This window comes from Pectinophora gossypiella, chromosome 14 (assembly GCF_024362695.1).
Source record: "Pectinophora gossypiella chromosome 14, ilPecGoss1.1, whole genome shotgun sequence".
Lineage (NCBI taxonomy): Eukaryota > Metazoa > Arthropoda > Insecta > Lepidoptera > Gelechiidae > Pectinophora > Pectinophora gossypiella.
Genome location: NC_065417.1, coordinates 4,646,411 through 4,672,410, shown reverse-complemented (window position 1 = coordinate 4,672,410; position 26,000 = coordinate 4,646,411). Strand labels below are relative to the sequence as shown.

At 35.5% G+C, this 26,000-nt stretch overlaps 1 protein-coding gene across 5 annotated transcripts in view; it reads right to left on the bottom strand.

The window, feature by feature from the left end:
- Positions 1–26,000, bottom strand: part of LOC126372426 (supervillin-like) — a 314,398-nt gene that overhangs the window by 222,388 nt on the left and 66,010 nt on the right. Inside the window, exon 1 of one of the 5 annotated variants that reach the window (XM_050018169.1) lies at positions 15,186–15,320. The exons of the other annotated variants lie outside the window; for them this stretch is intronic. Coding sequence (XP_049874126.1) covers positions 15,186–15,285 — 100 coding nt within the window. The 5' untranslated portion in view covers positions 15,286–15,320. Of the gene's footprint in view, positions 1–15,185; positions 15,321–26,000 lie in introns of those variants that run through there. 5 annotated transcript variants of the gene reach the window in all.

Below are 26,000 nucleotides of genomic sequence, written 5' to 3'. Positions count from 1 at the left end.
AGTATAAAGCTCTTTATAAACATATTATTACTCCAAACATATACAATATACAGGCTGGCCTAAAGGTAGACGGAGAAGACGTTCAAAAGCGCACCAGCCAGGTCTGCATGATAACCGCGTCGCGCGCGGCGCGAATTATATTGAGCGCTTCGACCAATAAACGATACGAATGCTATCTATGTAGATGGACGTCAAACGACTATTGGTCGAAGGCCTCGATATAATTCGCGCCGCGCGAATTTACCGTGCAGAGCCTACAGAAACACCCCCATGTGACGTAAAAAGACTTGACTCATTTTGAACCACTTCTAGTCCACTTACATGCTTCTTAAATAATCGCTGAACATACACGCGTGGGAGTTTCTGGTAGCCAATGAGCCACCCTATATAACAAACAATTTTGAACCAACCCGCAATACAGGCTGTTACGTCATATTTTTAATGGAAGCACGAAGCACGATTACTCATTGCAATTCTAAAGAACCGAAATGTCGGGGATCATTCTGTGGCATTCGTTAAACAGCGGAAAATAATTTATCTGTCTGCTTGTCTTTTCCAGTCGACGACGTCGGGGTACGGAACGGGCCATAAATAACATTAAAATTTCAGGAGGACTCAGTATAGCCCAGTCTGACAACTGGGGACATTATGTACCCTAGAATTTGGGTAATAGAGGGTAAACTTACGTGGGAGTTGGGGTTTAAAAGGTTTATAAGGCAGTATTTTAAGCCCTAAGTGTGGTAGAAAATAAAGCAATAATTTCAGAAATATCTTAGTGAGCACATGGTGTTTTAGTCACATTACAAAACTTATTCATACTTTATATAGAAAAATAACTCATAGGACCAAATAGTACACAATATCTAACGATATACTATAAGCGAACTGACCTGACAGTGAAGTTCGTATTTATTTAGAAAAATACAAATAAAATAGGTACTAAATGCTTCAATGCAAACCAAAACAGTCGAAATGTTACTCCTACCTATAATGACCGGTTTTAAAAACATATATTATATAACCAGCATTAATCCGTAGTAAGGTCCATATAACTTCGAATCCACTTAGGTTGATGAGAGGTACATACATACCCGCACGTATGGTATAGGAGCAACCGTAAATGTAGGTTAACGAAAAACTTTCCCGGTTTTTTTTTACAAGTGCAACGGTGGTACTATCGGAGTCCCGTCCGTCTGCGGTATTGCGCTGACAGGAATAATTCCTCCGAACTTATTTCCGGCACGCTTTGAATGGAAAATGTGGACATTTTACTGTACTTCAATATACAGGGTGTTAGTGACATCGTAACGAAAACTTTGAGTGATGAAACAATATCAAGTGGAATTATCCGTCGCAAAAGTATGGAACTGAAAAAAACACACTTAATTCATGAATTTACCAACAGGAAAATCCTCTTGATATCAACTCAGAATCATGGTCTGAATCATCCCCCTCAGTATTCGTTACGTTGTTACTAAAATAATTAAAAATACATGAATTTTGCGACGGAAAATTCCACTTGATATTAATTTTCAGAATCATGGTCTGAATAATACCCATCAGTATTTGTTACGATGTCACATCCTGTATTTAAAAAAACTTGGAATGTAGGTCTACATACCTTTGGTTACGAGCATTAATATGTATACACTGTACTAACGTATTTTTTTTTTTGACAAATTTAAGTTTAAGCACGCCCCGGACCCTCCCTACAAAAATCTCTTTCTCACCGTATCATCATCATCATCACCATTATCAGCCGTACGATGCCCACTGCTGGGCATAGGCCTCCCCCAAGGATCTCCACGATCTCTTACCGTATATTAACACATAAGTGCGACTGAGACACAATCTACGCGCTCTCCCCCTTATTCCTTAGCGACTAAAGTATGACCCAGAGGGGGTGAGATCGGCGCTCGATAATTAGTGCGGGACGGACATTACCTACCGCGAATTAAATCTGAGACCTCCAGATCAAAGGGCGATGTCATAAGCTACCACTGTGACTGAAATAAGCTACCAACGACACAGACGTTTCGGTTTATTGACATTGAAAGATTAATAAGTTTCAAAGACGATCATAATTCAAAATATTATTCATCATGCCTATAAAATATGAAAATTCAAATAAATTAATTGCTTCAAATAATTCCTTTTCAATTAGAAACGTAAATGTTTTCAAGTAGATAAATAATTTATTCCATCAAATTAATATTTTCTGAGCATTATAACTTCGTCAATAGAAACCTGATTAAATATTTTTTAACGTAATAACACTGTAAAGTTTTTGTACTTAAATAACGGTAAAAATTCTCGTTACGTTAATCAATTAGCGGTGTATTTTTTATCGTTGCCAGGTATCATGTTATGAGTAACGTTTTAACGAACTTGGTAACGTTAACAAGCCCTGACCCATACCAATATTTGTTCAACACAGGGTAAAATTGAAATCCAAGAGGATCTCATCCTTTTAGCTTATCGCTTTTGTTATCTCAATTTTTTGAGCTTCGCTTATAAAACTATAGTATTTTAAGGTTGAAAATTATTAAAAAGATTTTGCCTCATACATACTAATATCAAAAATACGAACGTAACTCTGTCTGTTACCATTTCACGTTAAAACCACTGAACTGATTTGATGATATTTGGTATGGAGAAATATTTTCTTGTTTCATACTTTTTAGAGCGCGACTTTTCCGTAATCGAGTTTTAATTTTTACACTTATATTTTTACGGCTAGTAATCATAGATTTACTACTACCTCAGATTGAACATCAGCGCTCAAAAAGTGGGACGCAAAGTTACTGTTAATATAGCGATGTTGACAGTACTTTACCTCAGTGCGCGATTAGGCGCCGAAGTATCAACACGGGGAAGTGTGTGGTAAAAACTTGCAAAAATAGAAGTTCAAAATGAAAAAAGGATGGAACATCATATTTCTGAAAAGTAATGACATTGTGCATGTTATCATACTATAAACATTTTAATTTTCGCCGTAAAACCCACCAAAATTATTATTTTAGTTTAAAATACAATAACACAAAAGTACTCCCGGTCAATTCAAGTCGCAGTCTAACCCAACCGCGTTACGAAACACCACGCGCTAATATACGTAATAAGGCGATGCGTACTTTCTTAATTTGATACGATTTTATTGAATGTAGATACATTATATCGCTGTGTACGAATGTATAGCTCAGCAAGCGCTAAGTTTTCGCTGCATTTTTGTATGAAGTGCTGTATCTATGGTAGTGGTAAATCAATGCTAGTACTACAGAGTACTTAAAAATATTGGTGATATCTGTCCTTCATATTTCTAAATAACAAGAGTCTCCCTACAATTTTGTCGCGATAAAGTACTGGAGCAATAAAATTAAGTAAACAGCATCTGGTAAACAAACGAAAATTCTTAGTGATTTACAAGCTGAGAAATAGGTCAAGGGGCTTAATGAAAAATGTCGGACCTTCATTTAATTTCCTTGTTTTACGGGCAAGAATCGGCGAGGAAATACTATTTGACATTTGTTTGCATTGCGCACATACTTTAATAAAATATCAAATGAGTGACTAAGAAGATGGAGAAGAAAAGGGACTTTCCAATCGAAGTTCCCCAAACACACGATAGATGGCGTTGTTAACTTTTAACGTGATAATTACCTATTTTCTCACTTGCCGGGGTACATAATTATTCAAAAAGGTAATGTAATGGCAGAAGCATATAAAACTAATATTTGCTTGATATTTGGATCACATTATGTATAGAATGATGATGCTACCTATAAAGAGAAGCAATCCTTAATTTTGATCAGAATAATAATGGGTGGAAGTTGTAATTGTATCTTTCTGTAATAAAAAGGGTCATCACTTATACCCAAAAACAAAGATAAAAGATGCATATGTCTCTTATCCATGTAATCAGAAGTTTAAACGAAGAAAAAACTTAACAACGCCATCTATCGTGTTTTTGGGGAACGCAGATTGAAAAGTACCTCATTGCAATTGCTTTTTTAGATTAATAACTTTGATGTGGTCTTTTTAATCTCCCTACACATTTAATCAGTTTTTCACCTACAATAATGATATTACATTTTACGTAAGTATGTCTCAGACGATGTAAGTATACTTAGGTACTTAATGCTGTCGATTATGTGACAAGAAAATAAAGCTTACAGCCTAGACGATACGTACCTGTAACAAAAAACACAAAATAGATTACATAAAAATAGAAAACCATCAACATTTTGTATAAATCCCAAGGAGATAAGGGATTAAGTGACAAATAAAAGTAGCATAATCACAGTACAACTAGCAGTCTAGCAATAGCTCTAAAATAAATCAAACATTAAATATAAGATAAAGATATAAGACAACGTGATTTCGACAATGTCCCTACCGGGAATCGAACCCGGACACCAGATTCCAGTCCAGATCGTGAACCTGACGCGCTAACCGCGAGACCACGGAGGCTGTTATAGTAATTATTAAATATAGATTTTAATATTTGATAAATTATTTTAATATATGAGTTATACCAAATATGTACATAAGCTATCCCTCGCTTAAGGTGGAACGACTATAAAACACCTACTCGTATAAATAAACAATTATGTCTGATAACAACTAGCAATTCTCGACTAGACCCTGGACACTTCATACAAAATACCTCGTATTAAAGAGACACTACACATTGATGATAAAGTACATGCGCATCTGTGTGACGCCATAGATTTCATTGCAGACTAAAGTAAAACCGAGGGGCGAGGTAAACCTAGCCCAGCCGCTGGGGGGAGCGGAGAGTTGCCGTTCTATAAGTAGCATTATTCCTTACTCTATGTCAACTAAATAGGTACCTAGTCTGTTGCGAGAAACAAGTCAGTTCTACCAATAAACAGCCTAGGTATACTTTATAAAACCAATACATTTGCATTGTTTTACTCCAAGACACACGACATGTCCACATATGTGTTGATACTTGCTATTATTGGTAACAAGCCGACTTACTCTGTCAATATTTACGTATCCGTTAACCCAGTTTACAACAAACAGTACTGTACCTAATCAGTGCTAGACTTTTGTTTGCTGGTCTTATTATGCTGTTTCCACATTAAGCACAAATATTGATTTATTTATTTGTACATTTACTGTTACAAAACATTGTTACAAACATCACTAATATGACGTCGTTTTAAACCCCAAGAGGGTTTGTCCCGACACATAAAGTCACACTTGTATCTCTACCGGGGTGAGCATACGTAACTACTGTGAGTCAATCGACCTAATATCGACTGACTATCACTACGCTAATGAACGTCACAACACTAGCTTAGCTTACGTACTTTGACAGATCTTTTTCAAATTCAAATTCAAAAATATCTTTATTCAGTAGGTAACATAGTCACACTTTGAATCGTCAATTTTTACATAACGAACATCTCACCCGCCTAAAACTACTGCAGCTTCTCACAACCTGTATAGCCGGGGAAATAAAGCTGCAAGAAAAACCTCGGCACAGGGCCCTAGACGTTCTTTAAAAAATAAACATAAAATATTGTTATACAATTGAGTAATTTAGCTGCCTAATATCAGTTCTCATTCTTAGCGCTAATTCTTAGCGCGCATTGAGGCTATTGTAAAATGTTATCTTATTGAAATATAATCTGAACTACTCGGTCTGCCTAATACTACATACACTTCTCTTACTTCGTCTACATTCATCAATCGTTTCACACACGCACGCCTTTTCAGAGTAGATCGTGCTAAACCTTTTCTAAGGACATCTTCAATTTGGTACCGGTGTGACTCGTCAGAAATTCTTGTAATGTTATTATACTTGACTTTATCCTCGTAAGGCCCACCTCTGACACAATAGTTAAACAATGGAATTTATTTTTTAAAAGGCATTTGGGTCTTATGACTTAATAAGCAATAAAGTAGCAGCTACTTTCAAAAGTATATTCCAAGTAGTTATTATTTTTTACTTCCCCAACTAATGTACATTTACATAATACAAGAAACAAAGTTTTGCAAAGCACTTATTTTAAAGTATAATGGAATAACTTCTGTGGTGCACTTTAAAAAGAACACCCTGTCTAAGATTCAAGCAGTTCAATGGCTCTTCTAAAAAGAATACATCAGGATCTATCAACGTTTTGTAGGCAGAATCGGTAACGTGTCATCTTCTCCCCAGCTTTATTTTTTCACAGGGTCCGCTTACCTAAACTGAAGATTTGACAGGTCTAGTTTTTTTATAGAAGCGACTGTCTGACTGACCTTCCAACCCAAGCCATCCGAATTAATACCTTGCGCCAAGGACGACGCGTCTCGATTATTGAAATAGGAATGATTGCAAAACCGCATACCTTCAGTCTTACACTATCGCAGTCTAGAATAACAAACACTGTAATAATAAATATATATAAAAACAGAGGAATCTAATCTCGACAAGGATAGAGGGATTGAGTTTGATAAAGGTTGGACACCGCAAGCGGATACGCGGGCATTTGCATTACTAACGGTATTCAATTTAACCAGTGAATAAATAAAAGCAGTGACACAGCTGCATAGAATCTATTTATTAAACAATTAATTAATCCGACGGTCAGATGCCCTCTATAACTTGGTGTATCATTGTGTGAGTTGGGAATGTCAAATGGATCACGGTATCAGAGTGGCTCAAAGTTGCGTTTAGACTGCTTCGGCTTATTTATATTCACATACTACTATAGCACACGTATTATTTAAAACCACACAAGCTATTTCAAACCACAGCCTCATTTACACGCGCGATAATGTATCGCGAAGTGTGAACGCTCTGAGATATTCCGATAATATTTCTTATAGGTTCAACGCCTGGCTTAACGTGTTTAAGGATTAACCTCATATCGCTGAAATATAGGAGTATTCTTGCGAGAAAATAAGAATGAGAATATCTTTCTTTCTTAAGACTGTCTTGTTGTAGACGTTCGTAGGGCCGTAGAGAGAAGTGTACGTGATCTTATACAAAATGTATCAGTCTATGTTCATACTGAGACTGCAGAGGTGCGTACGTGTTTTCGTCTTTTAAGTAAAGCGAGCCTTGAACCAATTTTAAGGACCATATTTCTTTTCTTCTTCATATAAACGAGATAAGAATATTTTAGTTAAACTTGTTATATACTTATAAATTTCGGATTCTGATATTTTAACGTTTGTTTGATGTTTCATACTAAAGTATCAGATCGAAAAAACGCGACCTTTATAAAACGGTAACAAACGCAGTTTTTTGTAAGGATAATAGAGTAATGTTATAATTGGTCGAATTAACAAAAGGGCTACGTACCGGAACATGTCTTAGATTGTTAAGCACTGTCTTTAGTATACCTGTTCATTCATCTATTGTTAAGAACATAATGATGTCCTATATTAATAATATTTATTTATATAAAGACATGAAGCCCCACAGCTAATATAAATTTTAAAGTTTACGAGATAAGAACCGTCTGAGATTCCCATTTCTCCAATTCAAATGTCAATCAAAGCAATCTGCAATAACTTACGTTAAAAAAACTATAAATAAATCTAAAGTTCCAGCTAGCAGCTACCTTACTACATAGATACATCGCGTCCCAGTTCAACAACCGACCACGAAGGCCGTCGCCTGATGACATCACCCATAGGATATTGATGGCGTTGCGACCAAACAGGTAAGTAAATAGTGATTGGAATAATAACAGAATATCAAACCCAATTCCATACTATGCGTATTGTGACATGTTTATCGCTTGTCGAGTACAGAGTAATCAATAATAATTGTGAGTAAACAAATGACGTGAAATTCATCCATCAATCAAGAGGTATTATTGAATTTAGACATAATTTGACTTTCTATCACAACAAATTAGAAACATATTCACTAATAATATATAGATACACATTCCTACAACAATTATGACATCATCATAGAAGAATTCGAATAGAATATGTACGAAATTTCACCGGATCCATTGATAGTTTCAAAACATTTGACACATCGCGTCATCATAACAAAAATGTATAACAAAATAACCTACTGCGAAAAAGCTACACCGCTCAAAGCAAATAAAAACAGACAAACAAAAATGCAGGCAAACCCGATTTTATACTGAACTAAAAATCTACAAACAAAATGGATTCCCGTGAAAGCGTACATAGTAAACGGACACCAGCGTCCGAATTAAGTGCAGCTTTCGGGAGCAGGTGAGGAGAAAAGTGATAACTATTTTATGACCATTCGCTTTCAAATCTTTATAGCCACTAGGAACACGGAGCATCGAGAGAAATTTTAACTATAAGTAGAGCTAGAAAAAAACTAAGTAACGTTATAAAATTTGTGCGTGCCAATATAGCGAATTTTGCGAATATTCGTAAATGTAAGTAACATTACTTAGATGGAAGAAAGATTTGTGTCCAGTAGCGCGACGTATACTTAGGAATCTTGTTTCTTTTATAAAATGTATGAAAGCTAAAAATATTTTAATATACATATCGAAAACTAAAACAATTACAAACACAGAACTGTGGAGATTGACTGGACAAAATACTGTAGAGGAAATATCCGCACACGGAAATGACGGTGGATTGGTCATATCCTTGGAAAACCTGTGGAACACCCGTCCAGACGAGCTCTAAGGCTGGTGTGCGCGTGGAAAACGCAAAAGGGGGCGGCCTAAAAAGACCTATCAACGCTCGGTTGACCGGGAATTAAAAACTCTCGGCATGTAGCAGCAGGCTATAGTGGCTACAAAAGTTCGCGAGAAGTGGAAATACTACAAATGTTCTCTTCATCCCAACAGGATAAAACGATTAGAATAAGACATGTCGAAAATATTAAAAGTGTCAGCAAAGAAATATAATATATCAAGCGTATTAGTGAACTAAAGAAATAAAAAAAACACAGATCACATAATAAAATAATAATTAGTTTTTGAATGAACTTTACAAAGTTAAAACCAGGATCACAAAGACAAGGTCTATCGGGTAAAGCTAACAGATATCTTGAGCGTTTTGAGTTCATACATATTTGACAAGTCCATACTATAAAATATACGTAGGAACGGAAGTAAAGGAATGTCAACAATGCTAAAACAGAGTATAGAATGATTCCACAAATATCAAGTTTGTGGTGCCTACACGTGAATTTAATCCTGGTGAACAAAAATAATCGTATTTCCCAACTTTATATCTCTTGGCACTGTCGCCCGTTTCCTCGTTAACATGTGCAATTAACAAAAAAAGAACTGCCACTGCTGTGCGTGTACAGAAATGTTTTCATTCAGAATTTTATTTCGACAATTTCGTCATTTTGTGTGCAATGTATAAACATTACAGTATAATACTATTAGGGTGAACCTTAATTACTTAGCAGGGTCCGCAGAATACCAGCGACGTGGCTCGCGCCGCGGCTTATGCCGAGTGAGGCCCTTTTATAAAGGACACCACTACTATTATTGTTGACCAGTCCATAGACTAAATTACAATTTGCCTTAATGTTTACTGTCTATTTATTTTTACTCTCTTGTGTAAGTTGTTTTTATTACGTGTTTTGTTTGTAAGTTACGTGTTTTTCCGTGTTTTGTTTGTTATCTGTTCCTGTGCTTCTTTCTTTCTTTCAATCTAGTGGTAGTCGTTACATTATTAATACATTTTAGTTAAGATCAAGGTGAGGGTGAATCAACTTTAATTAACGAGAAAACAAAGTCGAAAAAGCGAAAGGTCACTGAAAACACTCACCGAGTGACTTACACATCACAAAATCTCATAAACTACAAATATTAGAAGACTCAAATTTTGCACGGGTATCCCTCTTAGGATGTAGGTGCTCACTAAGACGGGATTTTAGAAAAATCATACCCCAACGAGTTGAAAGTTTGTATGAAACTTCTAAATCGTAGTTTCCATCTGAATTGTCACGCGGACGAAATCTCGGGTAACAAAATGTTATAAATAAATATATAGCCTATATACGTGTCACGTGTGCGTAGTATAATGGTGTTTTTTTTTTGCCAAAGGGCACGGTATCAATCAACCGGTGAGGAGCATGCTTCACCACGCTGCTATACGGCGGATCGGTGGAGATGTTTGGGCCAGTAGCCAAGGCATTCGCCTCCAAAACGAACAAAAAAGTTAAAAAATTGTTTCCTCCTGTGTACCGACACAAAATGCATGTAGATATATTTTTAGAGACCTATTTGGCTACTTGATGCCGGTAGTAACTACGGCTGCATTATTGACGCGCCCCAGTTAGACGCGTCTGTGTGTTTTATCATCTGTGGAATCCGCAGTCCGTGTAACGGCTCTATTGGTTTCAGTGCAAATAAGTCGTTTAAACGTAGTGGCTGTTTGTGCTGTGTAAGTGTTCTGAACGTCATTTAAAATATTAACTTTACAGACACATTGATGGACACTGTCCGTTGAATATACTCATGAGTTAATCAATTCATATATATCTATCTTCGCCTTATTATATGATAGTATAAACCGTTTAAACTATTTTTTTATCGTTTTTATTATTATAACTTGTTACCCATATATCCAATTTAGAGACGTCAATTTAAGATAGATAGATAAAATACTTTATTGAGCACAATGGACACCAGATACAAAAGAAATCTTTATTTAAACATCTCATGCAAAAGGTCTCTTAGCTGTAAGTTAACTTTAAGTATCTTAAACATAATAACATTAAGCGAACTCCACTCCCACAGACAAACCGAGGAATTGGTTTTGTGGGGTTTTTATTGTACCCATATTTTCTGTATTTCTCATGAAAAATAAACACTTTACTTTTAACCGTGCCAGAACGAATCAATAACGAAAACGTTCACAAAAAGCGTCACGTCCTTAAATATGCATTGGAGTCAGTAGGACGAAAAAATCAATAATGGCAGTGCAAATAGCGAACTGCACAGGTATTTTAATGCAAGTTTTAAATGTGCAACAGTCGAGAATGTAGAACCAGGTCACCTACTTTCTGAGTAGGTACCCGACTGCAAGTAATACGCTACTCCAGACGTACAAACATATTATATACGTTATACACACGAAAAGTCACGAACGTCCCAAATGGAACAGCCAGCAGGCACTCCTGATATTCATGACAATATAAGCTGTTGTTTTAGTCTAGTTGGTTTCCAACTCTCGATGATATGTGGGAATATCAGCAGATATATAACATAACAGATGTCATTTATTATGACACTAACCCCATATCCTGACTGTAACCTTGTATCCTCGTCAGCTATGTTTAAGTTAAAACCTTGAAAATCACTTGTAACTTGCCAGGGACAGGTCCGATTTTCATGATTTTTCTTTTGTAGGGGTAGTTTTTTATATAATTTAAAATTAGAAACATCTTGGGAAATAAAAAATGTTAGATTTTTTATTCTAACGAAAAATGTATTTAAAATACTTTTCTGATTCTGTACGGAGTTCATCTGTTTGTCAGAGGGACTCAAACCCTTTAAAAGGCTCTATCTTTTGAACTATATTTGATACCGGATTGAAATTTGAATGATACAAATACGAATATAAACTCATAAAGTCGAATTGAGTGGTTTAGACCCCGAGCAGGGATTCGAATCCGTGACTACGACTACGTCACGTGCTCTCCGATCCGCATCTGAACTCATTCTACTTAGATTTTTCAAACTTTATTTTAAGAACCCTCCGACTTAGCTTAACGTAACGGCTATTGAAATGAGGAATTGAACGATCACCCATCCAATTATTGCCCGCTCTCGACGATGCTTAACAACTGAGCTATGCGGACTCCTTTACGTTTCATTATCCAGGCGCCACATAAGCTGACATTTTATTGAACTGACTCGTACTTTCTTACCACAAACTGTCCAAGCACGCAATAACTTTGGAGAGGCATAATGCTCAAGTTTTGTTGACTAGTACCGCACTCGTGGTAACTTCTGTATTTTATACGACGGCAAGTTAATAGAAAGTTGAGCCTGGACGTAAAAAGGTCTCTGGGCAGCTGGAAATTTTATATTCGACCGGCATTTGTGTCTAGAAATGTTTTCTGGAGATTTTTATTTAGAAAAGTACATTGTAATACTATTGTTATTTAATTAGGTAATTCAAATTAATATTTATTTAATAATTTATTGTACACAGGATGACACAGAAACACCATAAGACAACAACAAGAAACACAAAAGACACAACTTATTTCTAACAGAAATATCCTATCACTCGAAGGTTGCCTGGAAGAAATTGCTACCTTAGCAAGGCCGCATATTGTACTTTTTTAAATATTCGTTATCCTGGTTTGTAGGTTAGTTTTGTCCAATAAAGAATTAAGTATTGTAACACAGAAAATCTAGAAGCATCTACACACTAACACAGGTCAATTTCATCACCTCACGTTCTTCACGAAGCCTGCTTACCTAATCTGAAAATATTACAGGTCCGGTTTGGCATATCAATAATCAATGTGCAAGTAGGAAATACCCTTCAAGAACTAAGAAAATATAAACAGGACTCCTCTGTGAAAAATCTTCATGTACTCGTAGTTTATTTTTATGTTGTCGTCTTTCGAATCTGTTATTAATACTAGGTTAAGCTTTTTGTTACTAACAAAATATGGACTAGTTTCCGAAATAAATATTTTGAATTTGAATAAAAAAAAACAAAATGTGTGTTACTATGTCAACGATAAAAAGGAAATCGTTAGAAAAAAATACATAAAAGGGTTAAGTATCCTCGACATAAGGAAGTCTTTCAGGTTGAAACGTAAAGAATGAAAATTAATGACGTCATTAGTATTATTTTCTTTTACGTTCTTTGTTATTTTTTATGTCTAAATATCAAGCTCTGTAGGTATATCTGCTTTAAAAACTTAACTAAAGCAATAAATTATGGAACCAAAAGGAAGGTCTAAGCAGTTAGTAGGTACCTATATATTTTTAGAGACCTCAGCGTCTATAGGGTCATAAATTAAAAAAAAAACTTTAAATTGCGATTTTTCCGAATCTATAAAAGTGAGTTCAGCGGGAGTTTTACTCTTATATTTGTAATGAAATGCACTTTTAAATTCCTATTTAAAATCAGGATGTCACTTTTTCGTGTCAAAAAAAGCAATGTGCGCCTGCGGTTTCTAATTTTTTTTATTTGTGGTAGCTTGTAATTGGCCTTTACTTACTACCAAGTGTAACATTCTGTGAATTAAGCTGTAAGCTCCCCAAACAAAAATAAAATAAAAATGAAATGGATTGGACAAAGCCACAATTAATCAGTAGAAGAATATACCTTCGCATGGTGATAGGTGATCAGCATATCGTCTGTAATATAATGATTCACCAAGTTCAAGGAGACATACAACCTATAGTAGACTTTAGCGGTAAGACAAGCAACTGAGTTTGCATAAATACCTAACATAAAATAACAAATACGCTTTCTGAAGTTATTATTTCCCAACCCGGTTCAATAGAGGCATCTAAATTTACGAGGTGAATATAAATAATTAGATCGGCGCGTGTCTATTTTAATGTTTATTGCGACCTATTTGTTCGGAACGACGTCTATAAAATGAACGCTATGCACCGCCCTGTCTATACTGTTTATACGTTTGTCTATAACCGAGTTCTGAATATGAATATTGTTTCCGGGAAATAAGGAAGTACCGTTTGGCTTATTTAATATATTTTTTTATGTAAACACAGCTTAACAAATAGGCGACGAGCTGAGAAAAGTGTCTGCTAAAGTTATCTCTATCTCTAGTTTATATATATATATATATATATATATATATAGATGTAGATATATATAAGCCGTATTCGGCCATGGCGACAAGTCTCCAATCTAGGAACGCCTAAGATGCGATCTTATACTCGCATGGCTGACGTAACCGATCTTAGCAGTGAATGTACGGCCACATTCACTGCACGTCAGCACACCTCCGATATAAAGTTATCTATATATGGTCAACTAATACAGGTAGATATGAATAGCAGTAGCAAGCAGTCCGCGCGCGACTTCGTCCGTAATTTCATGATTCTTACTTTGAAATTGACAAAGTTTCATATCTCACTATAGGTGAGGTCGGCACAACATGAATTCCTTTCATTTCTGTAAGTCGATCTCAGTACTCACAGCTTTCACACACATCTCCTTGTTAATACAATCCATCCACACTTTCTTCGTGCCCTACCCCTATTGTGGGATCTAAAAATAACATAGGATATATTTTACTCCTTTTATTTTACACACACCTTATACCTCTCACCCCACCGACATCGCACCAAAGCCTCCCTTTTCTTACTTTTTAAAACTGCCTTACGTCCCATTCATTAACCATCCTCCTTTCATACCATAAACAATCAAATTCCCATTCATTATCCTTACCAGAAACACATTCTCACTTTCCTACAGCTCGTCCCTATATCTATCCACATTCATACTCCTAACTTTCCTCGTTATATGCCTTAAATTTCGTAAATATGTGTTTTAATTATGGGTTATATTGTAAGTTAATTATCGACATTAAACATGGATTTATTTAAACAACACTGTTGATTTCAATTTACAAAACAATAGAAGTGGAATTATACTATAAAGATAATCATCTTATTTTCTCGTGGAGGAAAGGTCAATGACCGACTTAAGCAACTCTGGTGTCAGATTTATTAAACGCCTCTGACTTGAATTACCTATGTTTTTTCTTTGAACACTTTACATAATTTAAACATAAAAGTCTTAATGTCGAGAATATTAATAGCTTCAAATTAATAAAAAAAAACAATTAGTAAATACAGTATTAACTCACTCAGTTTATTCCTCAAGCTTGAAAGAATTTAAAATATTGAAAAAGATAATACTTTTTTAAACTTAATAAACACTTTAATTCAAATAATGTTGAAACAATTTTGTGCTTAAAACATTAAACAGTTGTGAACGACGTCTACACAAAGTTCTGTCTCAAACAGATGTCATTAGTCTAGTTAAGTGTTCATGAATATGTATTCAACTTTAGTACTTATTTAGCCACACATAAAACTCCAATAAAAAAGTTCCAGCAAAAGATCAAAGATTTTTTTAAATTCAGAACAAGAATTAACTTTATCTACGTAGAATTCCGTTGCTAATATAAATGTGAATTATTGTTTAGTTAATAAGTTCCTTGATTGTATAAAAACATAACCTGAAAACACTGTACTCACCTATGACCGGCGTACCTATATGATAGTAACACCGGCAAATTAATAACAGAAACACTATCCACGATATCACTATAGGTCCATCTTGCACTAGAACTTCCATTTTTAAGTTATTAAAAAAAAGAAAAACAACACAGTTCGAGAAAAAAACACTGGCTGAAATAGTACTTCAAATATTACCACAATTTTTTGTGCATTATTCGAATGCAATTTAAAACTAGCAGGAATATCGATTTGAAAAAAGACTGGGTAGTATGGAAAACTTTCTTTATCCGTGGCGCGAATGATTACAAATACAAGTGGGTAGCCGGTCGCTGTCATTTAGTTGACACTAAAGAAATGTGCGCGGTTTGGCACATGCGCAAACGACGGGCCAAATAACAAGCAAAACACTGATTAAATTACTCGTTTCAGGAAAATATAAAATTTTACAGTTCGACAGGACACTGTCACGCTTTATTCGTGAAACAGAAAACCGTTCTCGCGCAATTTTAAACAACGCGCTTTTCATAAATTAAAATTATCATATCTTAAAACTAAAATTAAGACGACACGCGTGAAAAAATCTGTACCTTGAAAACACGACAACCGTGTGGGTATCGAGTACTATTGACAGTCGTTGAACGTAGATAGATCATTGATTGATCGGATAAGCGCACGCGCCGACCCCACGGTAGCGACTGACCTGGGCCGAGGCTAGGGATGTACCAGTCGTTGAACTATTAAAACAGGTCGATTGGAAGAATAATAAAGAATTCATTTTTAGAACAATAACGGGTGTTTCAGGTTTTTGTAATCAATTTTTTGGTTCCAAACTTAAATTTTAAACAAAGTAAGATTTTTACAAACTATACCCATAAGTTATAATATTTTCTTTGAGTCAAGCTCCAGATTATTACGTATACTACTACTAATCATTTTATATATTTAAATGCATAGATTTCAGTTAAGTAACGTAATTTTACTACTAAAAGATTAAGTATGTTTACTTTGATAACAATGTTCAAACACAAAATCACTTATTTCACCTAAGAAAACAGTTACTTACAGAACAAAGATATCAAACAAAACAAAAATAAAATTAAATAAAACTAAAACAAATTAACAAAACTCAAAATAAAATAAAGTAATTCTAAATTAAATAACTTGTCAACGATAATGCACAATTCTGAATCGTAATTTCAAATAATCTTTTTTTCGTTTATTTCGAATTATAATTATAATATTCATCGGCGACTTATATAAGACTTACAAAGACTATCGACACCGCCCACACTAGTTACACCGTACTGATTTCTGAACATATGTTGTAGTACAATACTCTCGTAAATGATAAACCAAAATAAAACCCGCCTCCCAAGGAGAAACACGAACAAAAACCTAGGGTAATTATAGCGGTGACGTCCACATCAAACGAGACGTCAACGTACTGATAGATGTGGCCTGCGCTTCGCAACGCGAGGGAAAAATTAAACTTTTTTAATTTGGTACTAAACGTGTTTAGAATATCTGACATTGGGCGAATGTAAACACATGTCGTGTTTGGTGTAGGACAGAAGATACAAACATTATATACTCGCATTTGTAATCCTTACGAAACAAGCGATAAGTAGTTATCAACAGGGCGGCTAAGGTTTAATGAAATTACCGATTTGAGTGGAGCTCGGTGGCGCAGCGGTTAACGCGCTCGGTCTGCGATTGTTGAAGTAAAGCAACTTTCGCAAAGGCCGGTCATTGGATGGGCGACCACAAAAAAAAGTTTTCATCTCGAGCTCCTCCGTGCTTCGGAAGGCACGTTAAGCCGTTGGTCCCGGCTGCATTAGCAGTCGTTAATAATCATCAATCCGCACTGGGCCCGCGTGATGGTTAAAGGCCCGATCACCCTATCCATCCATAGGGAAGGCCCGTGCCCCAGCAGTGGGGACGTTAATGGGCTGATGATGATGATGACCGATTTGATTATCCAATAGGAAATCGATACAGTACTTTTATAAAAATATCGACCTACTAAGATGATGATGACGCGTAAGCATAGTGATAGCATCATCGACGACATAGTGATATACCTAATATACAGATAACTAATATAATAATGCTAAGCATAAGCTTGCGACTGTATCCCAATTGGGGTAGTCAGAGTATATACATCGCAATATGAACCAAGTATCCACACCTCACAGAGCTTTTAGTTAAACCAACGTCTAGTGTTAACGACGGGCTCCTTAGAGCGATCTTGTTGGCACATCATTCTTTTTGGATATGGCATATTGTTATATTCTTACTGTACTGTATTTGTACTGTACTCATGTGTTATGTCTGATTATTGAAATTTAGTTCTATGCAATAAAGTATATTTGATTTGATTCTTTGGTCTTTTCTTGTTTTGTCAAGTCTTGCCTATAGATTCAGCACGTATTGCTTTTAGCTGTAGTTTTTTTGCGATATCGATGTATGCACTCACAACACTTAACGACATCACAAGTTCAGCAAAACCTTAAGACAACTTTTAAGACTTTCCCGGAATAACCAAGAGCATGAAACATTTCATTATCTTCTTCGCCCCTCGTCGTACATACTTTATCAAGTTGGTATGTAACACCGAATGATACCCAGTTGCACTATCCCATCTATCTCATCCAATTGATATTGATCACTTCGCTGACATAGATCGACCTGATATCACCTCATAGCTTTATCGAGAATCTGTAAACATATCCTCCGTCTTTATCTGTTTGACCAAGTTACGATTTTGGGCGCGTGCAGTTTCCTACACCCAACAAAAAAAGCTAATCTTGATCCCAAGATTTTTTGTACATCATCAGTACAGTAGGTACAGTAACATAACATCATGCCTGTATTCCCGAAATGGTATGCAGAGATGTAATATATACACCCACTCTTCACCAGCTATTTTTAATGCCATGTAACAGCGGGCGAGCCCATTGCCTTTAACTGGGCATCATTTCTGGAAACCACGTAATATCATTTTAAAAAGTTATTATTATTGGATAAATGTATATATGATATAAGAGAATTCACGAATACCTAATTATTACTGAAGTTTGCTATGTAAGTATCTAATCTCAAATGACAATTTTTTCTTTAATTTCCATATGTGCTTTTACATTTTAATTATAAACATTATTTAAATATTTGTATACCTATCTGTAGGTGGAACATAGAGAACTAACTGTAACATAAACCTGTAACACCAATTTTATGTACCTATGTTCAATGCAAATAAAGAATCTGAATCTGAATCAATATTAGGCGGCGAATTTTCATGGAAGTTATGTACATATTTAAATACCGACCTATAGTACGATTTATGTGCATCAACTTTGAAGAATGGCAAGGTCTGAGAAACGCGTGGGCAGAACTCTAATATTTATATAGGCCGATATCTTGCTCCTGCAGGCCTCTGGGAAAGTAGGTTACGTGATAAGTGATGACCTTTTCACTTTGTGAAGGGTACAAATATTTTATTACATACCGTATCAATCAGCTTAGTGTGCCTAATATAACCAGACATGGTATGGCTTGATATGAATTATTAAAAGGTGAAAGAAAATATAATGATATATACCTATAGATGCCATATATTACGACGGTGAGACCACTGTACCGAATACTGAGGGGGATAATTCAGCTCAGCATTCTGAGTTAATCATCATCATTTATTTAAGAGCCACGCTCTTGACGGTGTAGTATTCTCCATTCTTGTCTATTCTTGTCAATTCTTTCACTTCCTTAATAAGACACGACGTTCACCTTCTCTGTTCTGAGTTAATATCAAGAATGGAATGAAAATTGAATTTTCCGTTTTTATATGGAGCATAATCCACTACGCTACTGTATACGCTAAGCTTTTGGTCCCGGGCTATAAGCCCAACCACCTTGAGCAACCCATAGCGCAGTGTCAACTTTTAAGATTTTACTATTTTTTTTAATTTGAGAATTCACTAACTCCTTAGGAGCGGTCTCTAAAGTTGCCTAACACTCTTAATCAAGTCAATATATTTATGAAAATATTACGTATGTCCATAATAAATTACGTTCCCTTCCGAGAAACTGTGAAACACATATTTACAATACAAGGAACAAAAATAAAATTGCTATCCAAAATTCTAGGCTAAGTAAATTAAATTCACCTTTTTGGGGTTACGTATACGTTTTTACAATAAAATACTAGACGGTATTTTCAAATTTATCAGAAAATAAATTAAAAGCCTGTTATAAGATTAATGATTACCATTTCAGATTTATGATTACGAAAAATACCTGGTTCCCTAGATAATTAATAACTTGTAATGATTGAAAAGATGTGTTGCTGTTGCAGTTTCTTATCATTTCTTCTCCTCAGCCATAACGCCTTGCGAAATGAGATAGATTCAAAAATGTAAAATTGACCTTTAACATGTTTATCTATAATTACGTTGAATAAATTATTCTGATTCATTAGGACCTAGTGTTGCCGTCGCACGAGTACATAATGTAATATTAAACTCTTTATTGTACACAATAAATAAATTAATGACAAAAAATACAAAAATAGGTACAAAAGGTGGACTTATCTCTAAAAGAGATTTCTCCAGCCAACCCCGCACGGTGTGAGAGGTCAATAAAATTGGGAAGGCACAAAGTGTACAAAAAATAAATAAAAAAGACCCGTTTATACATAAATACAAATATATACATAAATAAACACAAGTATAAAAATATTTAAATATACATAGTATAATATTCTGTTTTTATAGTAATTCTGTTTTTATAGTAATATACATAATACATAATTATATATATGTCACCGTAAAATTGTAAATAACGTTAGATTATAATCTATCGATTTGAACTGTCGAATAATTATGAATCGTATCATATTGCTTACAATTTAACGTATTATTTTTCGGTAGATTATAATTTATCGAAGTGAAACCGTCAAATTGTGATACGAAACGCACCTCGCGTGCTATACCATAGAGTTACAAAACTATTAAGAGTGAGCATAATGTTAATTTGGGATTCTCTTAAAATGCATAAATGTTTTTGTCATAATTTTAATTATCATAATCCTTTTTGCATAACGTTTTTTAGCATATTTTATTTTATTTTATTTATTATTATTAAGCCTTAAATAGTTTTACTTTCCCATAATAACATCTAGGAATACTGGTTTGTTAGGTATAACTTATTTTTGGGATTAATAAATAGATATCCATAATTCTTTTTTAGAATAATAGTGTTTTGTCATAATTTTTACAAGGCATAACAGTAGGTTAGGGTGCGGCGGGGGTGGCCCTTGGGCCACCCCTATGCCGCCAGCATGTTTATCTTACACACGAAAAGTATACTGAATGATACGTTTCAGATTTTTTAATTTTGATACATTTTTTCTTACCATGTGATGTCAGAATTATTGATTACTTACTAAATAATTAATAAATACGTACTTGATTTCACAATCTTGAAGAGCATTTATTTTATTTGACTGACACCTGTGTTTTATTCCTAACTCTATGGACACAGAACGGTCTACTGTAAGGCCGACCAATCAGGGACAGCCGTCGGACAGTTGACAATTTGACAATTGTAAGATTGTGATTTAACAGTTTTACTTCGATAGATTATAATCTGACGAATAATAATACGTTAAATTGTAAGCAGTATATTACGTTTCACAATTTTTCGACAGTTCACAATCTCGCGAGATAGATTATAATCTAACGTTATTTACAATTTTACGGTGACATATACATTAGGCATTGTGTGATAGATAATGCTCTTTTTAGCTTTTAGCAACTGACAGACGTTCCCTAATATATATAGTATGATATGGTAAAAACCGTTTCCTATTGATCACAAAACCACCAATCGACCAAGCAAAAGTAACATTGGTGCTTTATCAAAGAACGATGAATACGAAGCCGGCGATGTACCTTTCTTAGGATCGAAATTACTCGCGAATGTATTTATTTTTTGCGTTGTGAATACGAGAAAATCCACAAAGGTGGAATATTTCAATATAAATTGGGGATAAGAAACCAAATAAGAACGTACGCGAGAATATGAAAATACAGGGTTGTTTATCCGCGGTTGGGAACACATACACAAACAGCCTATATATGACCAACTTCTGTGCACAGGCCTCCCCTTAAACCGGAGGGGGTCTATGGAGCCTACTCCACCACGCTGTTCCACGCTGCATGTTGGTGCCCGGGATCAAAGACTTAACGTGCCTTCCGAAGCGCGGAATCATCTTACTTTTTCGGACAACCAGGTGATTCAGCCCGAAATGTAGCCAGCCAAACAACGGACAGTCTCACAAAGTGATTTTCACATTGTTTTAAGTTTACGCGGTTATTATCATAATTAAAGCACATAATAATGGGTTCTTACCGCGTTTAAATGGGGATATAAGACTCGCAATATTGTAACATTCCGGCCCGTACCGGTTGTTTAAACATTGTTTTAAGTTTACGCGGTTATTATCATAATTAAAGCACATAATAACGGGTCTCATATCCCCATTTAAACGCGGTGAGAACCCGTTATTATGTGCTTTAAAGTGATTTTCGACAGTGTCGAATCTGGACCTCCAGATCGTGAGCCTAATGCTCCACCTACTAGACCACGGAGGCTGTTGGTTGGGAATAAAACGAATAAAAGCGTAACAAGTAATGAGAAGTAGAGAAGCTATGAATTAAGTATGAAATTCATTGTGATATTTGCAGAAATGAACGCACGAGGCTCTAGTTTTTGTTTTGTTTAAAACGTGAAATGAATATTCATAGGTTATTTCAGTAAAGCATTTTGTACCATATAACATTTGTACGATTTAACAAATTCATGAAGTTATTGTTCTCATATGTTCTCATAGCGACCTGCTTTTGTAATGGTTTTTTTTTTGTTTATGCTTTTTACAGTTTTGTATTTTGTTTTATTTGTTATAAGTATAGTTCTCTTTCCGTCAGCTGATTGGGTTTGATTTCTCCAATTTTATACTACAACTCCAATTTTATATTACAATTTAAAAAAAAACTATCGAAAGCGTTTCGTTCATCACCTCATGGTAGCTGAGAATAAAACCTAAGGTGGGATATTCTTATCTAGTAATGAAGACATAGATGTACACTAACGCACCTCTTAACCCATACCTATTATCAGTAAAATGCCAAAAGACCGTCCAAACTTCCGACTCAATATAATTTAAAAAAATCAAATATATTTATTCTTTAAAATTGGCTTACATTACTTAGCGCTTTTTGAACGTCAAAAATTAAATTACATATTATGTAACTAGCTGTAAAACTACTACCACATCGGAAGCTGTATCGCTGAGGGAAAGATGTATTCAGAAAACCTCCCAGCACCCCTGTGCTGGTGGGAGGAAACAGTAGGAGTAGGGCCCTCCCTACTCCTACTGTTTCATGTTTTCCTTTCTTTTTTTAATGATTCCAATGATTGTAGCTTTTAGTCGTTTATGACCATAACTTAATATATTAGGGATTGGGATTACTGACGTGTCGAATGAAACATACATACTATCGAACATAGAACCTAATCCTTTTTTGAAGACGGTTCAAAATACTAGCCTATACAATTTAAGAATACTCGTATCAATGTACGAAGCCTCGTTAGCACAAGCGAAGCGTGATTCACAGACGTTTGACTTTTGGATATCCACGACTACATGAAAGGGCAGATTACCTTGTCGACCTTGGTCAGCTTACTCACTCTATGACATACGGTTTAGTTCTTGAAACGGAAATCGATTAACTCCAGTTATACTAGCAAATCGATTAGTTGGGCGTTTATAAAATTTAATGTTCAACAGTATAGTATATACATGCACGAAATGGAGTGGACAGAGCCACAAGTTTGAAGACAATTTGGAGCCACTTTTAATATGAAATAATGATGAACCATATGGTGACAGGTGATCAACCATCATACTTAATGTGATCAACCAAATCAATTCAATCAATCAATCAAATCAATCAATTGATCAATGATTTTTTGTTTTTTTTTTTTTTTTTATTATTTTTTTTTTGATTTGTGTGATCAATTGTATTAGATTAAGGTTGTTATTTTTATTTAATAAAAGAAAAAAAAAAAAACCAAAAATGGTATAACATCACTCGGTCGGTTTTTACAACATGCCCGAGAAGATGAGTATATAAACTCATTATGTGTTATTATACGCTCCGAAGTACGTCAATGGAATCCCATAGTCTGCTTACCCCGGTGTATGTTATAAGCTTCCACTCCAACGTAAATACCTACTGAGAAAACTTTAAATTCTTTCCTTGTGCAACACAAAATGAGAAACTGCTTTCAAACTAACGTTGTAGACAGTTGTAGTAAAGAGCATTGACAAATGGCTGGTTCGGATTTGATTCAGTTGATTCGAATGCATTCCGTGTTTCGAGTCAATACGAGCAAATCGTAAACTTGTATTACACGCGTCCGTAACACGCTGTTTACAGTGCTATAAAAACACGTGAAACGACCCCTAGTCTAGGTCTGTTCAAGCATTCAGGGTCGCTCGACCGACCTTTGGTACCAGGCCCGCATAATATCGCAGTAATGATAAACAGATCGCATTAGAACCGCTCAACCGAGTATGGAAAGCTTTGTTGTCGACCTGAAAACGGCGAACCGCGTAACACGGAATATCCTTTGCGCTTGTCAGTACGCGACATATGTGAACAATCCTTGACACTTGCCTAGCACTTTGTTCACAAAAGCTTTGTGCATCTGACATTCGTCGGTTTTACATCGGTAAAAGGGTAAACTAAGTTTTTCTGACACAGTACAACGCGAACGAGTTCACACCGGCTCTGTTTCATGTACATAGGTACTGTTTGTCGACGAAACGGGTAGAAGTAACAAAATATGACAAAACATTTTCATAGAAAAGCAGTACACAATTTTTAAAAGTTCCTTAGTGTTCCGGGCGGAACCAAGGACGGAAAACAAGAGAACAACAAGTGCTTTTGCATTCCTATAGCAGCGGACTTTCAAGGAAATTGTGTTCATGAGTGCCATAAAAATGTAATGGTCGCTGTAACCCCTGTTTTCAATAAAGAAATTGCTTTATGCGACGTCCTTTTTGTTAGGAAAGTTGTTTAGTTCTAAACGTTTATGGATTCCTGGTAGGAGTAGGAGTAGGCAAGGTTGAGTGCACGTGGAGGTCGCGACCTTGTGCCGTTTTGCGGCGGGAGCTAACGCTGGCCTCCCTGGAGTGTTTGCACTCCAAGCCTTGTGTCATAAAACGTTATTACACTGGCCAGGATGCATTTCCTCGCCCCAGGTTTATTGTCAAAGCGAAATATCTCACTGGGATTGCAATGCCTTTTGTTTGCCACAGTTTCACTTCGCTGCCATATTTAACACTCCATTCTTTTCGTGCAATCTAGTACATTTTCTCTCAGATTCTACGTTCTACTTAAAATAATTAATACTTTCACAGTGTTATTATGCTAAAAGCATTTTATAAAAGTAGTTATTATTGGTAGGTAATGTACACAATGGGTGATAATTTATGTACCCAAATAAGAAATTATTGAAGATAATTGTTTGGTGGGCGTGTGCATATAGGTACAAAATGTCACGCAACGTAAGTAATAATCTAATAACATACGGAATTATTTCCGTAACACATGCATATTTTATTTAATGATTATCATGTGCTCAGCAGTGAACGAAAACATCGTGAGGAAATCCACATTACCGAGAAAAAGAATTTTCGCAGGTATGTGACCTAACCTGCCTGGGGCTGGTTTCCCGTCGCGGTTTGGAAGGTCAGACGGGCAGTTGCGTCTGTAAAAAGCCGAACCTGACAAATCTTCAGGTTAGGTAAACGAAACCTGTGAGAAACGGGATAATGCTATGCATATTTTATTACATCCTAGTAAACATGTATTTTAAACTTATATAGGTGGAACTTGTGAATGACTGGATAACGCTAAGGAGATGATGATTTAATTCCAGTGAAACGTGGGAAACTACCACATCCTAAGAAAGGAAAATTAAAATAAAAAGACGCCACACACAGGGAATATAACAACATCGGATTTAAATATACACTGTACTAAAACACACACAGAATAGTTTAAAGTTTCCGAAGAACTTAAAGCAATGAAGCCCATTCCGTTTGCACTTAGTACAACTAAGGTCCCTCATCAAAGAGCCACAACTACCAAGAAATTAGAACCGCAAACAAGTTGACCAACTCCTAAACTGGGCTACCTAACCTAACAGTATTGTCTTATACTTAGTTAGTGACACCGTAACGATTACTTAGGGGGATGATTCAGACCATGATTCTGAATTTATATCAAGTGGAATTTTCTATTTTTCCGTCGATTTTTCTGTGAAAAAATCATTAATATTTAAGTGTGTAATTATTTTCAGTTACATACTTTAGCACGTTACGATGTCACTAACGCCCTGTATATACCAACAAGGCGCGAAAACCCCACGTTGCTAATATTTTAGCGAGATGCTCGTCGCTGGTTCCCAATCGATTACTCTTAAATAATTCATACACCAGCCCACACAACTTAGTACACGCAGAGCTCCACTCGTTTTCTGAGCGCCTAGTACTCTCGTGCCCAGTTTATAAATTGAGCTGGGTTTAAATAATGAATTAGCCATTACTGGAATGACAGAATAACGTAAGAAAAATGTTTTGTGTTTCTGAATAATGCATACTGACTTGAAGCATGACGGAGCATATTCTACTACTAGGAATCCATTAATAAGTGATGTGCGGTTCTTGATGGCGGAATATTTGACTAATTCAACCGAAACGTA